Source organism: Anabrus simplex, chromosome 1 (assembly GCF_040414725.1).
Source record: "Anabrus simplex isolate iqAnaSimp1 chromosome 1, ASM4041472v1, whole genome shotgun sequence".
Classification (NCBI taxonomy): Eukaryota; Metazoa; Arthropoda; class Insecta; order Orthoptera; family Tettigoniidae; genus Anabrus; species Anabrus simplex.
Window position 1 is genome coordinate 560,828,519 of NC_090265.1, and position 16,972 is coordinate 560,845,490.

Consider the following 16,972-nt stretch of genomic DNA (forward strand, 5'->3'; position numbering starts at 1 on the left):
TCTATCGGAGATGAGTGGAAACAGAAGACACAAAGCACATCACAACGAACAATGGTCAATGTAATATTATTGTTGATTAATTTTATGAGCTTTCTATACTGTAGGCCTTCACATTAGTTTTCTTTGGGCTTTGTAATATTAGGGCGACATTTTAGGTATTCCCCTAAACTACCATTTCACTCAGCGTGAATACAGTTATTGATGGCCTAGATTATATCGACTTATTACCGTGACTTCGCATACCAATTTTCATTAAGACATGGCTACTTATAACAAATATTTGAGAATTAAATTTCAGGCTTTCCCTTAAACTACCATTTCACACAGCGCTAATAAAATAAATTATAGGCTAGATTGTAGCAGTTCATCACTCGACTTTACATACCGATTTTCATTAAATTCGCTTCAGCCGTTTTCTCGTGATGCGTGTACATACATACATACATACATACAGACACACAGACAGAAATTACGGAAAAGTAAAAAGTGCATTTCCTTGTTACTGTGGACATGACCGATACAGAAATACCATTCTTTTCAAATTCTGAGCAATGTACAAACAAAACTCTTATTTTATATATAGATTTTGTGTTTTTGCTGTATTTTACCATTTATGACATCCAAATTCTTGGGTCTCTTCAAGAACATACCAACAAGATTCCACTGTACATATAATTTTGTTTAAGAACTAATTAAAAAGCAGAGAAGCATGTATCTAACTAAATAATGGTACAAACTCACCACTAATGTTCGTAAACAAAGTGTGCTGGCAGGAGCTCTTGGATCTAGTGCTGCTATTAAGTCCCAAACTTTAATTTTTCTGTAACATACATAAATTAATAGATAAATTCACTTAATTTTGCAATCAATATTCACAATAGCCAGCAATAAAGGTACACAGAAAGAACAGGCTTTTGTAACCTTTATAAATTACGAAAGAATTATTTCAAAAATTTGAAAAGCAAAGGTTTCAGTACAAACATTTTCTTAAAGGGAGTTGGAATGCCCCGTCTCACCTATATTAAAATTGCTCAGGATAGATAAAACTTGCAAAAACATTGAAAAGTTTATATCTGTATATGGCATCTGTTATATCTTCACTGAATGAAATGAAGAGACCTTTATAGTTTGCTTACGACGACTCATCTCCTTTTACAAAAGCCATTTTTGAGGGGAACAAGATACTATACTAGTGTGCGTAATTTGGATGATGAGAACTTTCCTTGCTATTATTTTGGTTTTGTCGCTTCTTGAAATTGCTGTAGAGACCTAATAAAAGTTCTAATTCAATCCCCATGGTAGTTTTAGAGATCTGAGTGCTGGACATATTTTGCTGAAAATGTGAGGTAATACTATACTTCTACAGCATAGTGAATACTGATGATGATGATGATGATGATGCTTGTTGTTTAAAGGGGCCTAACATCGAAGGTCATCGGCCCCCATAGTGAATACTAATACAAGGAACCACTGAATTACAAACCAAGTACTAGTGACTAATACAATCAACCACTGAACCACAAGCAAAGTATTACACTCTTAGAGGTAAATTTATCACAACAATGCTATTAACGTAAGGAATGATGCTCTTGCTCTCTCTACTAATTCAAAGAAACCATAGCCTTCATTGATAGTTAGTTTTAAAATGCAAACTCTTCACTAGAAATGCTTGAAGAAAAAAATAAAAAAATAAAATAAAATGGAGAAATACTGAACTATACATTTGTAATCTTCAATGTGTTTGGGTTTTATTTTAAAACAATGTATCAATTTAATCAGGAATACTGAATTATTTTATAGGATGGAAATCTAAAAATTATTTCTTTTTATGGTTCCAACTCCCCTTATGAACAACTAATTACTTTCCTAGTGGCACATTAAGACATTTAAAAAAAAAATCATTTGTAGTACGCACGGCACTGAAAAAAACATCACAGGCACAGTTAAAAGTACTTAAATAAAAGAACATGTACCTCAGAAGATTCTTAGTAAAATCCTCAAACACCACATCTCAGAAATGACTTGCTCGCTCTTTCTTGTGGGAAAAGGTACATACATAAAAATTAACTATGAATATATGAGGGCTGGTTCATTTAATGAACTGATGTTCCTCTTCAAACCACGTTTGAGCCTTGTCTTTAGAATGTAGTTTCTTCTGCTTATACACCATCTCCTTTATGATAAGTTTCCCAGAATGATTTTTTGAAGATGATTAACTGGTCTCAAACTGAATTTTCATACTCTCTCTAAAGTTGCAGAAGTATGCTCTTTCAAGGTTGACTTCAACTTGAGAAAAGGTGAAACATCGGCTGGAGCCACGTCTGGTAGAGGCACGACAACAGTTCACGATTTCAGTCACATGACCTTATTGGCAATCAAACCCAGGACCACAGACATCTGAATGTAAAGACTCTGACCAGTCTGCCACAGAGTCGGGTGTTCCAAGCTAATTACAAAAATGGTTCAACCCCAAGAAGAGTAAAAAGTATAGTCTAAAAACAATATCTGTTAAAATTGTCTTGTAAATGAAACCTGAATGCTAAAATAGCTCTACACTTGATATTTCAGAACTACATGGTTCTGGGATTGTGAATGGGAAATTTATGTTTTGACAATACTGATTACTTCAATTATATATTATCTTCTCACAGCTTCTGTTTCTTCATACCAAAGAAAAATTTCAATCCACATATAGATGCTAAAGTAGAAATAAGACAAAAGAAAATAGCAACACACTTTTATAACCAACTTACCCGTCATAGGCTCCACTGACTATCCTCTTACTGTCGAACCGAATACACCGTACTAGCTCTTCATGACCTTCTAGTACTCGTAAACAAGCCCCACATTCAATATCCCATAACCTACAGAAAGACAACATTAGTTATAAGTTACACAAGGACTCAAAATAATTATATAAAGCAATCAATGATAATTACTACTTCTACAGCTTAAAAAAAATCTTTTTACGAAAAAGTATATCAGGTACTAACTACAGGACAAATCCTCCGAAGTTCATTACTTGACGAGTTATGTTAATACATTCGTTGAACCAATCTCTCAAGCGATACATTTCAGGATAAAGATTCTTATATTATACTTATCACAAACACTGTATCATGTTTAGTCAATAGCTCTGGAGTTGGCTGGCAGACACTTTTAGAAACACGACATTCCTAACAACAGGCCAATAATAAAATCTTTGAAATACAACTTTAAATAGCTAATAGGCCGTTACATTCTTATACCAGACTAGCTGATGTACCCGTGCTTCGCAATGGGATTCTCAGAAAGACTGACTTTGTGGTTTTCTTAACTGAAATCAAGATAGGTCATTACAAAAACGTAAGTATCAATGTAGCGATTAAAAGCAATGCTATCATATAAAATACTCGATCAAATGGAAAGCCGCACGTTTTATCACTTTTAACGAACAGTGCTGCGGTTAGATTGCGGTGCCAATCTAATAGCCCAAAGTTCCAGAGCTGAGATGACCAGGCCGCAGATTGCCATGAACACTCATCTGCCATTATTCCGCTAAATATGCACACTGTTCATTCCAATCAGTGCCTCACAGTAGGGACTGAATAGCCCGAATGCTATGATGATCCAGTGTGTTACGTACCAGTAGTATCAGAAAATTTATAAACCAGGGGAATGGCATGCTAAAGAAGAAAGTTATCTAACTCCCCAGCTACTTCCCATCAATATTCAGGCAGGCTGTTACACTCTGTACGACTGGGCAAGTTGACTGTGTGGTTAGCGGTGCGCAGCTGTGAGCTTGCATCCGAGAGATAGTGGATTTGAACCCCATTGTCGGCAGCGCTGAAGATGGTATTCCGTGGTTTCCTACTTTCACACCAATCAAATGCTGGGCCTGTACATTAATTAAGGCCTAAGACACTCCTAGCCCTTTCCTATCCCATCGTCGCCATAAAAGCTATCTATGTCGGTGCGACGTAAATCAAATAAAAAATACTCTGTACGCAGCAGTAGTCCTATCTACCGGAGATGAGGGGCAACAGAAGACAAAGCACATCACGACAAACAATGGTCAATGTAATGTTCTTGTTGATCAATGTTAGGAGCTTTCTATATTGTAGGCCTTCACATTTAGTTTTCTTTCGACTTTGTGATTTGTAAAATATTTTATACCGTAAAATGTAGTTTCTTATTCTCCGACTTACATAGCGATTTCCATTAAATACTGTTTACCTATTTTCTCGTTACGGCGCTGATATGGACTTGGTAACAAAAATCCAAATTCCTGAACATGTTTGTGATCAAAGCCAGTACGGTAACAATATATAAGACATGAATAATAGGAAATTTAATACTATATAACCTTAGTTATGTAGCATTCATCGATTACACCTCTAATAAGAAATATTTGAGAATTACATTTTAGGCCTTCCCCTAAACTACCATTTTTCTCAGAGTGAATACAATTATTGATAGCCTAGATCAGGGCCTCTCAGGGTGCATGCGCGTGGTGCATGCACCGTGCACGGTGCAAAGGACGACTTGGCTTGGTTGACCAGAGTGCAGACCCCCCACTCCTCGATTTGGAGCAATAGAGCTAACTCTCTCTTTCCTCACGCCTGTCTCGCTCGCTCCGCCTGTCTCCCTCTCCCCCACTTGCGCCGTAGCGCTCCAAATCCGGGCTGAGTTGAGCCGAGTATAGCCGAGTAGAGCCGAGCATAGCCGAGTAGCCCAGAGACGAAGCGTTGATCCGAGCCATACCGAGCGGCACCGATGCACAGTGCACGGAGCTCTTGCGCCTTGCTCTGCACGCACGAGATTTTGGGCGTTTGAGAGGCCCTGGCCTAGATTGTAACAACTTATTCCCCAACTTTGCATACCCATTTTCTTTAAAATACGACCATTAATAACATAAATAGTTGAGATTTCAATTTTAGGCCTTCCCCTAAACTACCATTTCACTCAGCGTGAGTAAAATGATTTATAGCCTAGATTGTAGAGGCTCATCCCCCGACTTCACATACCGATTTTCATTAAATTCTCTAAAACCGTTTTCTCGTGATGCGTGTACATACAGACAGACAGACAGACAGACAGACAGACAGACAGACAGACAGACAGACAGACAGACAGACAGACAGACAGACAGACAGAAATTACGGAAAAGTACAAAGTGCATTTTCTTGTTACTATGGACATGACCGATACAGAAATACCATTATTTTCAAATTCTGAGCAATGTACAGACAAAACTCTTATTTTATATATATAGATGATAGCAAAGAGTAAAGAAAAATGGGAGTGGTAAAACTGGCATTTAACATACTGAATATTTGGATAGTTGTAATGTATTAAATGCTGTACTCTGAGTATTTTAACCATATTTTAAACCTTAATAACTTGTACAATTCATTAGCTAAATGTCCACACCACTGGAACCAAAAATCAATTATGTACTGCAATGCTTGCTGTAACAGCCGATGGCTGAAAGTTTGCACCTTATGGTGTTCTTAAAATGAAAAACAAGCCAAAAGTAAATTTTCCAGAAGGGATCCACATTCATATCCAAGATACATCACCCATACAAAACTGGATATGAACGGTTTGGGGAAATCTAGCAGGGTCTCTCCAACACCCACCTGACAGAAGACCCTAAGGTATTATTCGAAACCATGAAAACCGACTTGACTGAGATTTCTGGTAGACTGACATGGGTCCTTCAAATCTTGAACGCTTTGATAAATAGATCATTCAACGAGAATATGCAAAAACTATCAGTGCTGGAAGGCAGAAAGTGTGCACGAACTTACTCCAACAGGCAAGATTCAGAAACCAATTCTGGAGCGAATATTCTGCACTTGGGACAAAATTTCTTCGAAGGCGATTGAAAAGAGCTTCAAGAAAACAGTAATCTTGAATAAGTTAGGCAAGACTGAAGAAGACTTCTTATGGAGATATACGAGCAGTGATAGCATCAGCAATTCTACCTGTAGTCCTGGCAGCAATGGCCTATAAATTGTAAGACTTCTTTCCTTCTTTTTTTGCTGGTTGTCAATTATAAGACTGGTACATTAGTTAATTAATATTTATTTTGTTTCAGGCTGTAATGGGGAGAATAATTTCCAGTGTCCATACTTCAAACCCATATGTCTAACTTACTTGATGTAGGGCCTACTGTATTTGACTGATCAGAAGAAAACTTGTGCTATAATTATTTTAAGCTGAATTATATGTAAACAAGCTGAACCAATTTCATGTATATTTGATGTAACTTTTAAGCATAAATAAATTGTACAATAAAGGTGTGTATATATATCTGAATTCCACGAACAACTGTCTGAAATTTCCATTTTTCATGTCTTTGAAGAATTGTATATATTTATTTATTTATTTATTTATTTATTTATTTATTTAGTTATTTTGAACCATGTAAGCATTACATTTTTTTTTCAAATTCACATACAACATTATTACATTAGTATTTACAGAATCCATACTTATCGGGGTTGCTGAGATGAACACACACTCCTATGGTGTGAAAATGTTGCTCATAGAGTCAGTTGATGCATGCATTTCAGTGGCCTTGGCAGACTGATATGTAATAGCAACTTCTGGCTCAGTGAGGAAAGCAACAGGAAACTACCTCGCTCCTCATTTCCCTAGTACGCCTTCTCAGCGATGCCTAGGCCATCTATGACAGCTGATGGTGGACCTGTTGAGGATCCAACCAGCCTTAGGGCTGAAGACTGAACATACATACATACAGTTTTCGGGGTCGTAATGAACAGTGACATTCCGAATGTCATCAAGTCCAAGTACAATCTCATCGGCACGGGGAGTGAGAAGTGACGAGACAGGAAACGCCCAAAATGATAAACATTATGGATATATGTATGTATGTTCCAGCACAGCTCTCAAACTGAACTTGGTAAAACAAAAATACTATGGAGGTGAGAAATTCCTACCCCATGCTAGGGGTGAGGAATGCGAGGGGATGACATGTAAAAATAATAGTGATGACGATGATGCTAATTTTTTAAAGGGGCCTAACATCTAAGATGATCGGCCCCTAACTGTACGTGATGGACGACATGATTTGATAATTAAAATTTTAAAATGTATCCACTGACTAGAGTTTAAAATATATGGTGATGAAAAATGATTCCAAGATTATAACTATCAGTGGATCTAATTCACAATGCCTTATTTTCTAATAAAATTATAGAAAATACAGGTGACAATGGAATAAGGCATTGCTTGGAAGTACAGATATATATAATTCATGTTAGAAGTTAAAATAACACATTAAAATATACAAACACAAACTAAAATAGAGTAAATGGGATACAAGCGCAGTTAACACAAATACACTAAGACAAAAGACATTATTACACACGATAAAAAAGAGCACTATCCCTCATAAAACGGATGACGAGGTCTACTGACTGCTCGTCATCTCTCAGGATGAAGGAGATGGTAGATTTTTAGCCTACGGCGCAGATCGATCAGGTCTACACAATCCGGAAAGATGTGCACCATGGTAAGATGATTGCTACTGGTACACACCGGAGAGGGTTCCCTTTTCAGCAAATAGCAGAGCATTACTATACAGTGACCAATCCAAAGACAACATAATACCATACCTGCCAACTTTACAAAACCAAAAATTAGTTTTTATTATGAAAATCAGGAGATACAATTGGTCAAAACTGCTTATTCTACATGTCTTGCACAATACAGTACTATGATGTACTTAAAACACTTATTGTCTCAAAGCCCGACTGTTGCTATAACGAGGCTACAAGGCTAAAAATTACACATCTCTATTACACACAGAAAGTATGCGAGTGAGATGATCAGTCTCTGATAAACCTTCCGAAAATAGTATGAACTAAAGCTCCACACGTGTGAATCGGTCATGCACTTAAATGCCATTACTTACCAAATGCATAGCATAATATATTGCATAAAGTGCCCGCGCGATTTCGCGAAGCGCAATGCTATTTGCATCAAATAACTAGCTGTTGTACCCGTGCTTCACTAGGGAATTCTCAGAAAGACTGTCCTTATGGTTTTCCCAACTGAAGTCAACTTAGGTCATTATAATTACGTCAGTATGAATGTCACGATTAAAAGTAATGCTGTCATATGAAATATTGGATAAAATGAAAAAAAGCACATTTTCTCACTTTTAAAGAGAAATACTCCAGTGTCAATCTAACAGTTCAAATTTCCAGAGCTAGAATGACCACGCCGCAGACAGCCGCGAACTCTCCTGTGTCATTGTTCCACTTAAGATGATGCTTGTTTAAAATGACCTAACACCTAGGTCATCGGTCCTTAATGGTACAAAATGAGATGAAATGTAATGACAATTTAAAAGTCCTGAAACTATGATGGTTGTACTCTAAAGGGGTCCAAAATCTGGGTCATCGGCGCCTCATAATGGTACTTACCTCTAGCAAAGTAGAACCATGGTATTTGTCATGTTGCGGTACTAACGAAAAGTAGCGTAGACTCTCTGTATTCCACACATTATGGTACTACTCACAGGTAACGTAATGCGCACATGTAACACAGACCTATGGTGATACTTGCATTGCAGCACCATTTGTAGGCAACGCAAACGTATGGTGTTCCTCACATGAGTACTAATCACAGGGACTCGTACTATCCCGTGATGTTCCCCACATACTGGGTACTAATCATAGGCAAGGCAACCCGTGGTGCCGCTCATAGAGTGATACTAATTACAGGTACTGTAAAACCCAGATTCACACACTGTCACCACCAATCACAAACCTACTGTGTACCGAACATAGTGGTACTACGCACAAGTAAAAGCAACCCATGGTGTTCTCCGCGTGGTGGTACTAATTATTAGTATCATGGTTCTAATTCAAACACCCCTAGGTAGCCCCTTTCAGTCGCCTCTTACGACAGGCAGGGAATATTCTTCGCCTGCGTCCCCTACCTACAGCAAGGTGTGTGTTTGGTCCTCAAGAGCTAATTTATTTTGCTCAAGTCTGCCAGCAAGTCGGTTAGAACCCCCCTATCCACCACCTGGAACACGCCACGTGGAATTATCACCTCCCCCCCTGCTACACCAGCGAAGTAGGTTTGTGGTTATGCAATTTTAGCGTGCACATTGCTCATTTCAATCACTGCCTCAGAGTAGGGATCGAATAGCTGGAATACTATAATGATCCAGTGTGTTATGTACCAGTAGTACCAGAAAATTTATAAACCAGAGGAATGGCATGCTAAAGAAGAGAGAGATCTAACGCCCCAACTACTTCCCGCCAATATTCAGGCAGGCTGTTATACTACGTATGCATCAGTAGTCCCTTCGATCGGAGATAAATGGCAGCAGAATGCACAGAGCACATCACAACAAACAATGGTCAATGTAATGTTACGGTTAATCAACTTTTTGAGCTGTCTACAGTCAAAAATGTAGGAAAATAGTATTTTCAACATCAACTTTTTTTAAAATGGACACCCTGTATTATTTCGTGCGCAATCGTTAACATGAAAAATCACATGAGTAATGGCGTTTGTTTCATCGCAATAGGCCAATTACATCCCGAGATATTGCAACGTGAAGTTGACGCTTGAGATAAACGAAACGCACAGCAGTTGCACATCTTGAGACCCAAGCGCGAATCTAACGGTCCTCTTACTCACAATATGATTGCTGTACTACGATGCGACAGGCACTGTACTGAATGCTATTTGCACTGTTATCAAGAGGGGTGAAAATAGGAGAAGGGTTTCCTGCCACAGCAAAAGGATATGTAAATAACGGTTTCTCTCTTGCGTGTTTTATTTACCTACACAGTACATTGCAGTACCTGTACTGTACTACTTCAGAATGCACATCATTCGTACAGCAAAGTTACTATAACGAAATTCTCTTATTTTCATCCCTCTTGATAGCAGTGCAGATAGGATTAAGTATAGCGCCTGCCGCATTGTAGTACGGCAATCATATTGTGAGTAAGAGGACCGTGAGATTCGTGCTGGAATCTCGGGATGTGCAACTGCTGCGCGTTTCGTTTATCTCAAGCGTCAACTTAACGTTGCAATATCTCGGGATGTAACTGACTTATTGCGATGAAACAAACGCCATTACTTATGAGATTTTTCATATTAGCGATTGCTTACGAAATAATACAGGGTGTCCATTTAAAAAAACGTAAGTTGTGTTGAAAATACTATTTTCCTACGTTTTAGACTGGCTTATAGTATTTACTGTAATTAGCCCCTTCCCTGCCTTCATGCCAGTGAAAGTCATTCTTCAATATCTCTTGTTGTTCCAGATATATCTGCGGTGAAACATTTAAGTGGGCCACCCTGTATACTGCAAGCCTTCATATTTAGTTTTCTTCCGACTCTGTGATATTAGAGCATCTGATGTAAAGTGAGTCTTCCTTTCTTTTATGACTCCCTCTTGTGTTATTAATCAAGCGATCGCTCCATCATGACTTTTCTCATTCTTATAATCAATCATCTTCAGAATATTATTATAGTCTGTACGGTAAAACTTAATAAGACATAAATAATCAGAAATTGTACTCTCTATAACTTTTGTTATGTAGTACTTTTCGATATGACCAATTAGATAGGTAATTAGAAATTACATTTTTGCACCTTCTCCTAAATTACCATTTCAAACAGGGTGAATAAAATTAATTATAGCGTAGACTGTAGTTCCGTATTCCCCGACTTCACAAACCCGATTTTTATTAAATTCTGTTCATCCATTTCCTTGTACCTCAGCGCTGATATAGACTTAGCAATAAGAATCCAAATTCATTAATATCTCTGTTATCATAGCTGGTATGGTAAAAATTTATAAGACATAAATGATGGGCAATTTAATAACATATAACTTTATTTATGTAGTATTTATCAATAGGGCCAATAATAACATAAGTGACAAATTTCACGCCTTCCCGTAAACTACCATTTCACTCAGCATGAACACAATATTGTTTATGGCCTAGATTGTAGCGACTTATCCCCGACTTCATATACCGATTTTCATTAAATTCTCTTCAGACGTTTTCTCGTGATGCACGTTCGTTCATACATACAGACAGACATTACGGAAAATTAAAACGTGCATTTCTCCTTGTTGCTATGGTCATGACTGGTACAGAAATATCATTCTTTTTAAATTCTGAGCAATGTACAGACACACTTATATTATTTGAGATAAATTAAAATTAGTCAGAACTGTCTCCAAATAGCTCCTAAAATCTATAGGAAAGCCAGAGGTCCCGGGCTCGATTCCCGGAAGGGCCTGGAATTTTAACCTTAACTGGTTAATTTCACTGGCATGGGGGCTGGATGTATGTGTCGTCTTCATCATCACGACGCGGTCGCCTACGGGTGTCAAATTAAAAGACCTGCATCTGGCGAGCCAAACTAGTCCTTGGCGCTAAAAGCCATACGCCATTTCATTTCATTGAAATTCTGTCACTAAATTACGAAAAAAGACTCCATATCTAGTGACTAGTCTCTAGAATCGACTAGACTGATGTGAACGAACACGAACATAGCACGCAAGAACGAGAGATTGACAAACGATATACGTGTCGTGATATACAAGTTTCAATAAACATCCCACATTCGCGCACATTTCTCGCATTAATAAACGTAGATATTTTGTTTGGAAGCGGCCAATGAGTGAAGTTTTTTCTGGCAACTGGTGTAAAACAGCTGAAATGGTGGGATTTGAAAACAAATGTTTGAAGTTCTCCAAAAATAAGCTAAAAGTAATAGAAAAATCGAGAGGCGGGAAAAACTGTCGAAAATCGGGAGTCTCCCGCCTAAATCGGGTAAGTTGGCAAGTATGTAATACCACTGCTTCCCTCCGAGAAGCCCGAAGGGAAGTCCTCCATATCTTCGTTTTATCTTTTATCGCTCTCAGCTTACTTGGAAGTGTCACTCCATCTCCCAATGTCTCAGCAGAGAGCGAATATCACTTGCTGGAAACTTGTAAGGCGATGGAGGCAGTGTAAATACCTCTTTGGCAGCCTTATCTGCTAACTCATTTCCCCTCTACACCCGTGTGGCTTGGGAGCCACATAAATGTTATTCTGGTGACGGCATCCAAACACGTGGCCAGCAGGTCCTGGATCCGCCGCACAAGAGGGTGCCAAGGGAAACTAGTATCAATAGACTGTAGCGAGCTCAAGGAGTCTGTACAAAGTGTCGGCGCTCATCAGACAGTGCGTACCGCAGAACTTCACCGATACATAGAGCTCTGCTGTGTACACACTACAGGTTTCCAGGAGAGCAAAAAGAAACCTATCATTATCGACAACGAACGCACATCCCACCTTTGTTTCTGTCCTCGAACTATCCGTGTAAACGACGACTGAACCTGGATACCAGCCAAACTGACAGGAAGAGCCTCCGATAAATCTAAAGGTCCTTGTTTTTCTTCGGGCCAGTGTGCAGATCCAGGATTATTTCAGGTTGTCGTATTATCCACGGAGGTACCCCACTTGGTTGTCTGACAAGGCAGGGAACCACAGGTACATCAAACAATCTGCGATTGCTATCCAAGCGTATTCCAGCCAGCCACGTTGCTCAAGGATAAGCAGCGTACAGCCGACAGTTTTCATTGTGGAACACTCAAGGACAGCTTGGGTGAAGTGGCATCTGTTGCAAATTTGCAGCACATGACAGAACCATTTGCTGGTGCCTCAGGTGTAAAGGCGCCACACCAGATTCAGCAACCAAGCTGGTAATTGCACGAAAAGCTCCCGTCGCCAACCTAACCTCGCTGTGGTGGATGCTATTCAGTTTTGAAAGGACGGCGGCTGCACTGCCGTAGTCTAAACTGGATAAAATATGTGCCCTATAAAATCAAAGGAGCACCATGCAGTCAGCCCCCCAATTAGTGCTGCTAAAAAAATCCAAAATATTTGACTCCTTGGTGCATTGCACTTTTAACTGCCACACAAGTGGCTCCCACGATAATTTGCTATCAAAAAGGAGCCCGAGAAATCGGTGTCAACTACGGGAAAAGCGATATTTCCTAAATAAAGCTCCGGATGCGAGTGAAGAGTACGCTGCCAGCAAAAGTGGACAACAGAGGTCTTTGAAGTTGAAAACTGAAAACCATGTTTTAAAGTCCACTGTTCCATTCTCCTGATAGCTCGTTGTAATTGTCGCTCTGCGATTGCCATATTATGCAAGCTATAATGCAGAGCAAAATCGTCCACATATAGCGATGATATTACTGCTGAACCAGCAGCAGCGACAATACGTTTATGGCATTCGCGAAGAGAGTAGCACTAAGAACCAATCCTTGTGGGACTACATTTTCTTGAACGTGGTATTGCGAATATGTCCTCCCTACTCTGACACTGAATTTGCAATAAATACTGGCAAGTTACCTCAGAATCTCCAATGATGCAGGACTGCAAGGATACCATATAGCTATGTGGTGTAATAGGCCTTTTCTAAGTCAAAGAAAATAGCCATCAAATGCTGTCTGCGGAGAAATGCATCCTGGAGAGAACTCTCCAGGCGTACCAAGTGGCCAGTGGTTGAACGAGCAGCTCGAAAACCAGATTGGCACTCGAACAAAAGTCCTTGTTTCTCCAGACACCACACAACTCGGCAATTTATTATCCTCTCAAATAGCTTACACAAACAGTTAGTAAGACAAATAGGACTGTAATAAGGCTCTAAGATGGGTATGCTTAGCCGCCATTTTGGTTCATACATGCACAATGGGCCATCTGATCGAACCGTAGTTTCTCCTATGAGTGCTTGCTTCGTCACATTGAACGTATTGCTTTAATCACCGCGTGCAGTGACAGAATAGTGCTGTATTTGTGTGGATATTTATTACATAATGGTGCGTTGTTCTGCACCTAATTGTAGTAATGTCTCTACTGCGAGATGCGAATTGTTTAGATTCCCTTCTGGTCCATTATGCCTCCAATGCCTCTGCTACACCTTCTACTTCAATTGCTAACTTAAACCTGCATCCAGCTCCCACTGACATTACTACACCCCTTAATTCAGTCACATTGATCATTCAATATTCATTTCTGCCCCAAGTCCAGCAACAGGAGTTCAACTTCGAAACACCACAGTTAAATTATTTGTCAAAACTAACTTCATATGACAGAAAATTTGTTTAACGTTGGTGGTCGTACAACAAATGCATTATTGAAAACCAAGATCTGTGGTAGGCCTATATGCAGACGTTTTAAACTATGAGCTTTCTGACTCAAGCTCTGAAACATTCGTATTTTTTTAAATGTGGGTGGTCTAAAGAACCCAAATTGAGAAGTTATGGAATTAATTTATAACTGTGAGGTCTTCGATAAGGATTATAAACATCATAAAATGCAAAATAGTGCAAATCTTGTGAGAAAATTTTGAATGATAAATGTATCAGTAGATTTTTTTCCAACATGCTGTAATTCAGCAGTATCCGCACCCAAAATGCTCCCAGTGGGATTCTTACAGGAACCTCTTGGCTATAAGTATGAGATTTTTGTTTCAACAAGGTAAGAATAACGGGAAAATGGTCACTGTCACAGTGATCATCGTGCTTATTCCAAAAAAACAGCGGAACTAATGTGTGTCGTAACGTACACTGAAATGAGTTGGTTCACCTGTGTTCAAAATACATAAATCCAGCTCTGTTACTAATGTTTCCAATTTCCTTCCCCTGGGGCAAGCTGACCTATAAGATCAGTGACATCATTTGTGTTAAGAGGCTGGCCTAGTGGAAAATGAACATATTACACACTGTTGCTATGACAGGCATCAGTATCTGCACCCAAAATACTCCCAGTGGGGTTCTTACAGGAACCTCTTCGCTATAAGTATTAGAATGAACAAAAATACCCATGCCACCGGACGCCCGGTGAGCATAATATCATTCTGTCAAGTATAGTCTGAAATTTCTCAAGACTGTATGATGACCTGGTCTGAGGTTTGTCTCCTGAATACGGACTATACTTGCCGCGAACTTACTATTGGGCTGGCGTAGCACAGCAAGATGGCAGTCATAACTGTTACAGTCCCACTGCCATAGAGTGGAGGAAAAGAGAGAGTGTTAGGTTATGAGCAAAAAGATGCTCTTAAACCTAAACACTATCAATATCAACATCTACATCCGTAGATGTAGATGAAAGCTCGACGTCCATCCCATCATCAAGAGATAGAGGGACTGACACCATGAACTTCGACGCTTTCCGGGAGGTGGGGGGATGATGTCCCGCTACAAGGGGAGTGTGCAGGTTTTGGAGCAGGCATACCTGCTGGCGCAGACTCATACCCTCCAGTTGGAAGGCATGATTACGCCTTTGCAGAAGTGCGGGAGCGCCCGGTGAGGGCGTTCCTCCTCTCCGCCTTCTTTTCATGTTTAGACGGGCTGGGAGATAGTTTCCCAGCCCTGGTTGACAATCACGCCTCCACCAGCTTGGTTACGGCTTTCGTTGACCTATGACGGGGGGGAATTGGACTTCCCCCTCCCTGCTGCGCCGGCTTAGGAGTCCCAGCCGGCATGGACTTCTTTGTGGTCGAAGGTGGTGTGACAGTTCACATTCTCTGAGGAATAGTTTAATCTGAAGACCAAAGACATCCATAAATAGATCATCTTTTAAACTCCAACAAATTATGTAAGAATAAAGCTACACCAAAAGGACATCATAATAACGTACTGTTTTATATCAAGACTACGACATTCTTAAAAGAATAAGTGACACACAAGAGTTGGACGTATGTTTAAGAGACATCAATTTTAATGGACTTGTGTAACCACAACATATTTTATCAATGTTTCAAGACATGTCAATAGTGTAATACAAGGTGTCCGGGTTTAAAGTATAATAATATAAAATTTAATAACTTGAGAAGTAGTGGAGATAGTTACTTGCGGTTTGTTTCTACAAGTAGGGAAACTCAAAATGTTTGTTTACATACTTAATAAACTTCGATACGCGCACCATTAGTGGCGCGATAGACACTGAATTGGTATTCCACTTCTCTCCAAGTATTCTGCAGCATTGTAGGCATAACATATGCGATAGCTGCATGAATGTGATGACGCAGATCCGGTACATCACGAACTGGTGTCTGGTACACTTGATTCATGACAAACCCCCACAAGAAAAAAATCAAGTGGCGTAATTTCAGAGCTTCTACGGGGCCAAGCAATTGATGGACTACCTCTCCCAATCCAGCGATCTGGAAACACTCTATTCAAGAAATACCTCACAACTTCCGCATAATGGTATGGTGCACCATCTTGCTGAAAGATCATGTTGTGGCACAACATACTGCTCCAAGATGTCCAGGTAACGTGTTCCATTAACTGTAGGCTCCGCGAAGAAGAATGGGCCAATAACCCTGTTCTTCAACAATCCACACCACACATTCACTATCGGGAAGTCCCGTTCCAACTATCACTACATGGGGGGTTCAGATCCCCATATGAGGCAATTGTGCTTGTTGACTGTGCAGGAAATATGGAATGTAGCCTCATCCGAGGAACAGACCGAATTGAGGAATGCCTTGTTTCCATTAATTTTTTCCAGAATTGTCTCCGCGAATGCCTTCCGTAGCAGCCTGTCCTGAGGTTTGATTTTCTGAAGAAACTGCAGTTTGAACGCCCGTAGACGCAACCTTTTGTGGATGACATCGTGTACTGTTGAATGAGGTAACTGTAACTGCCTACTTGCTTGTCGAATTGACTTACGAGGGCTCCGCTTGAAGAACTCGCGGATTAAATCAACAGTAGCCCCTGAAACTGCGTGCTTGGCATGGCGGACCGACATCGACAGCAAGGTCCCAGATTCTTGAAGGCATCTGTCCCATTTCATGATTGTTACCTAAGTGGGAACATCATCAGTTGGTAACAGTCAATACTCGCACTGAAATCTACGTTGCACTAGTGTAACGGATTTTATCTTCGCAAGCGAAAGCACACAGGACACCTGCTGTGGAA

General features: G+C 39.8%; 1 protein-coding gene across 3 annotated transcripts in view; it reads right to left on the reverse strand.

Annotated features, from left to right (window-relative positions):
- Positions 1–16,972, reverse strand: part of slmb (beta-transducin repeat containing E3 ubiquitin protein ligase slmb) — a 343,572-nt gene that overhangs the window by 55,895 nt on the left and 270,705 nt on the right. For all 3 annotated transcript variants that reach the window (XM_067135559.2, XM_067135560.2, XM_067135558.2), the window contains exons 8-9: positions 2,754–2,864; positions 742–820 (exon numbers count right to left, since the gene is read on the reverse strand). In XM_067135559.2, the coding sequence (XP_066991660.1) occupies positions 742–820; positions 2,754–2,864 (190 nt within the window). The remainder of the gene's footprint in view (positions 1–741; positions 821–2,753; positions 2,865–16,972) is intronic.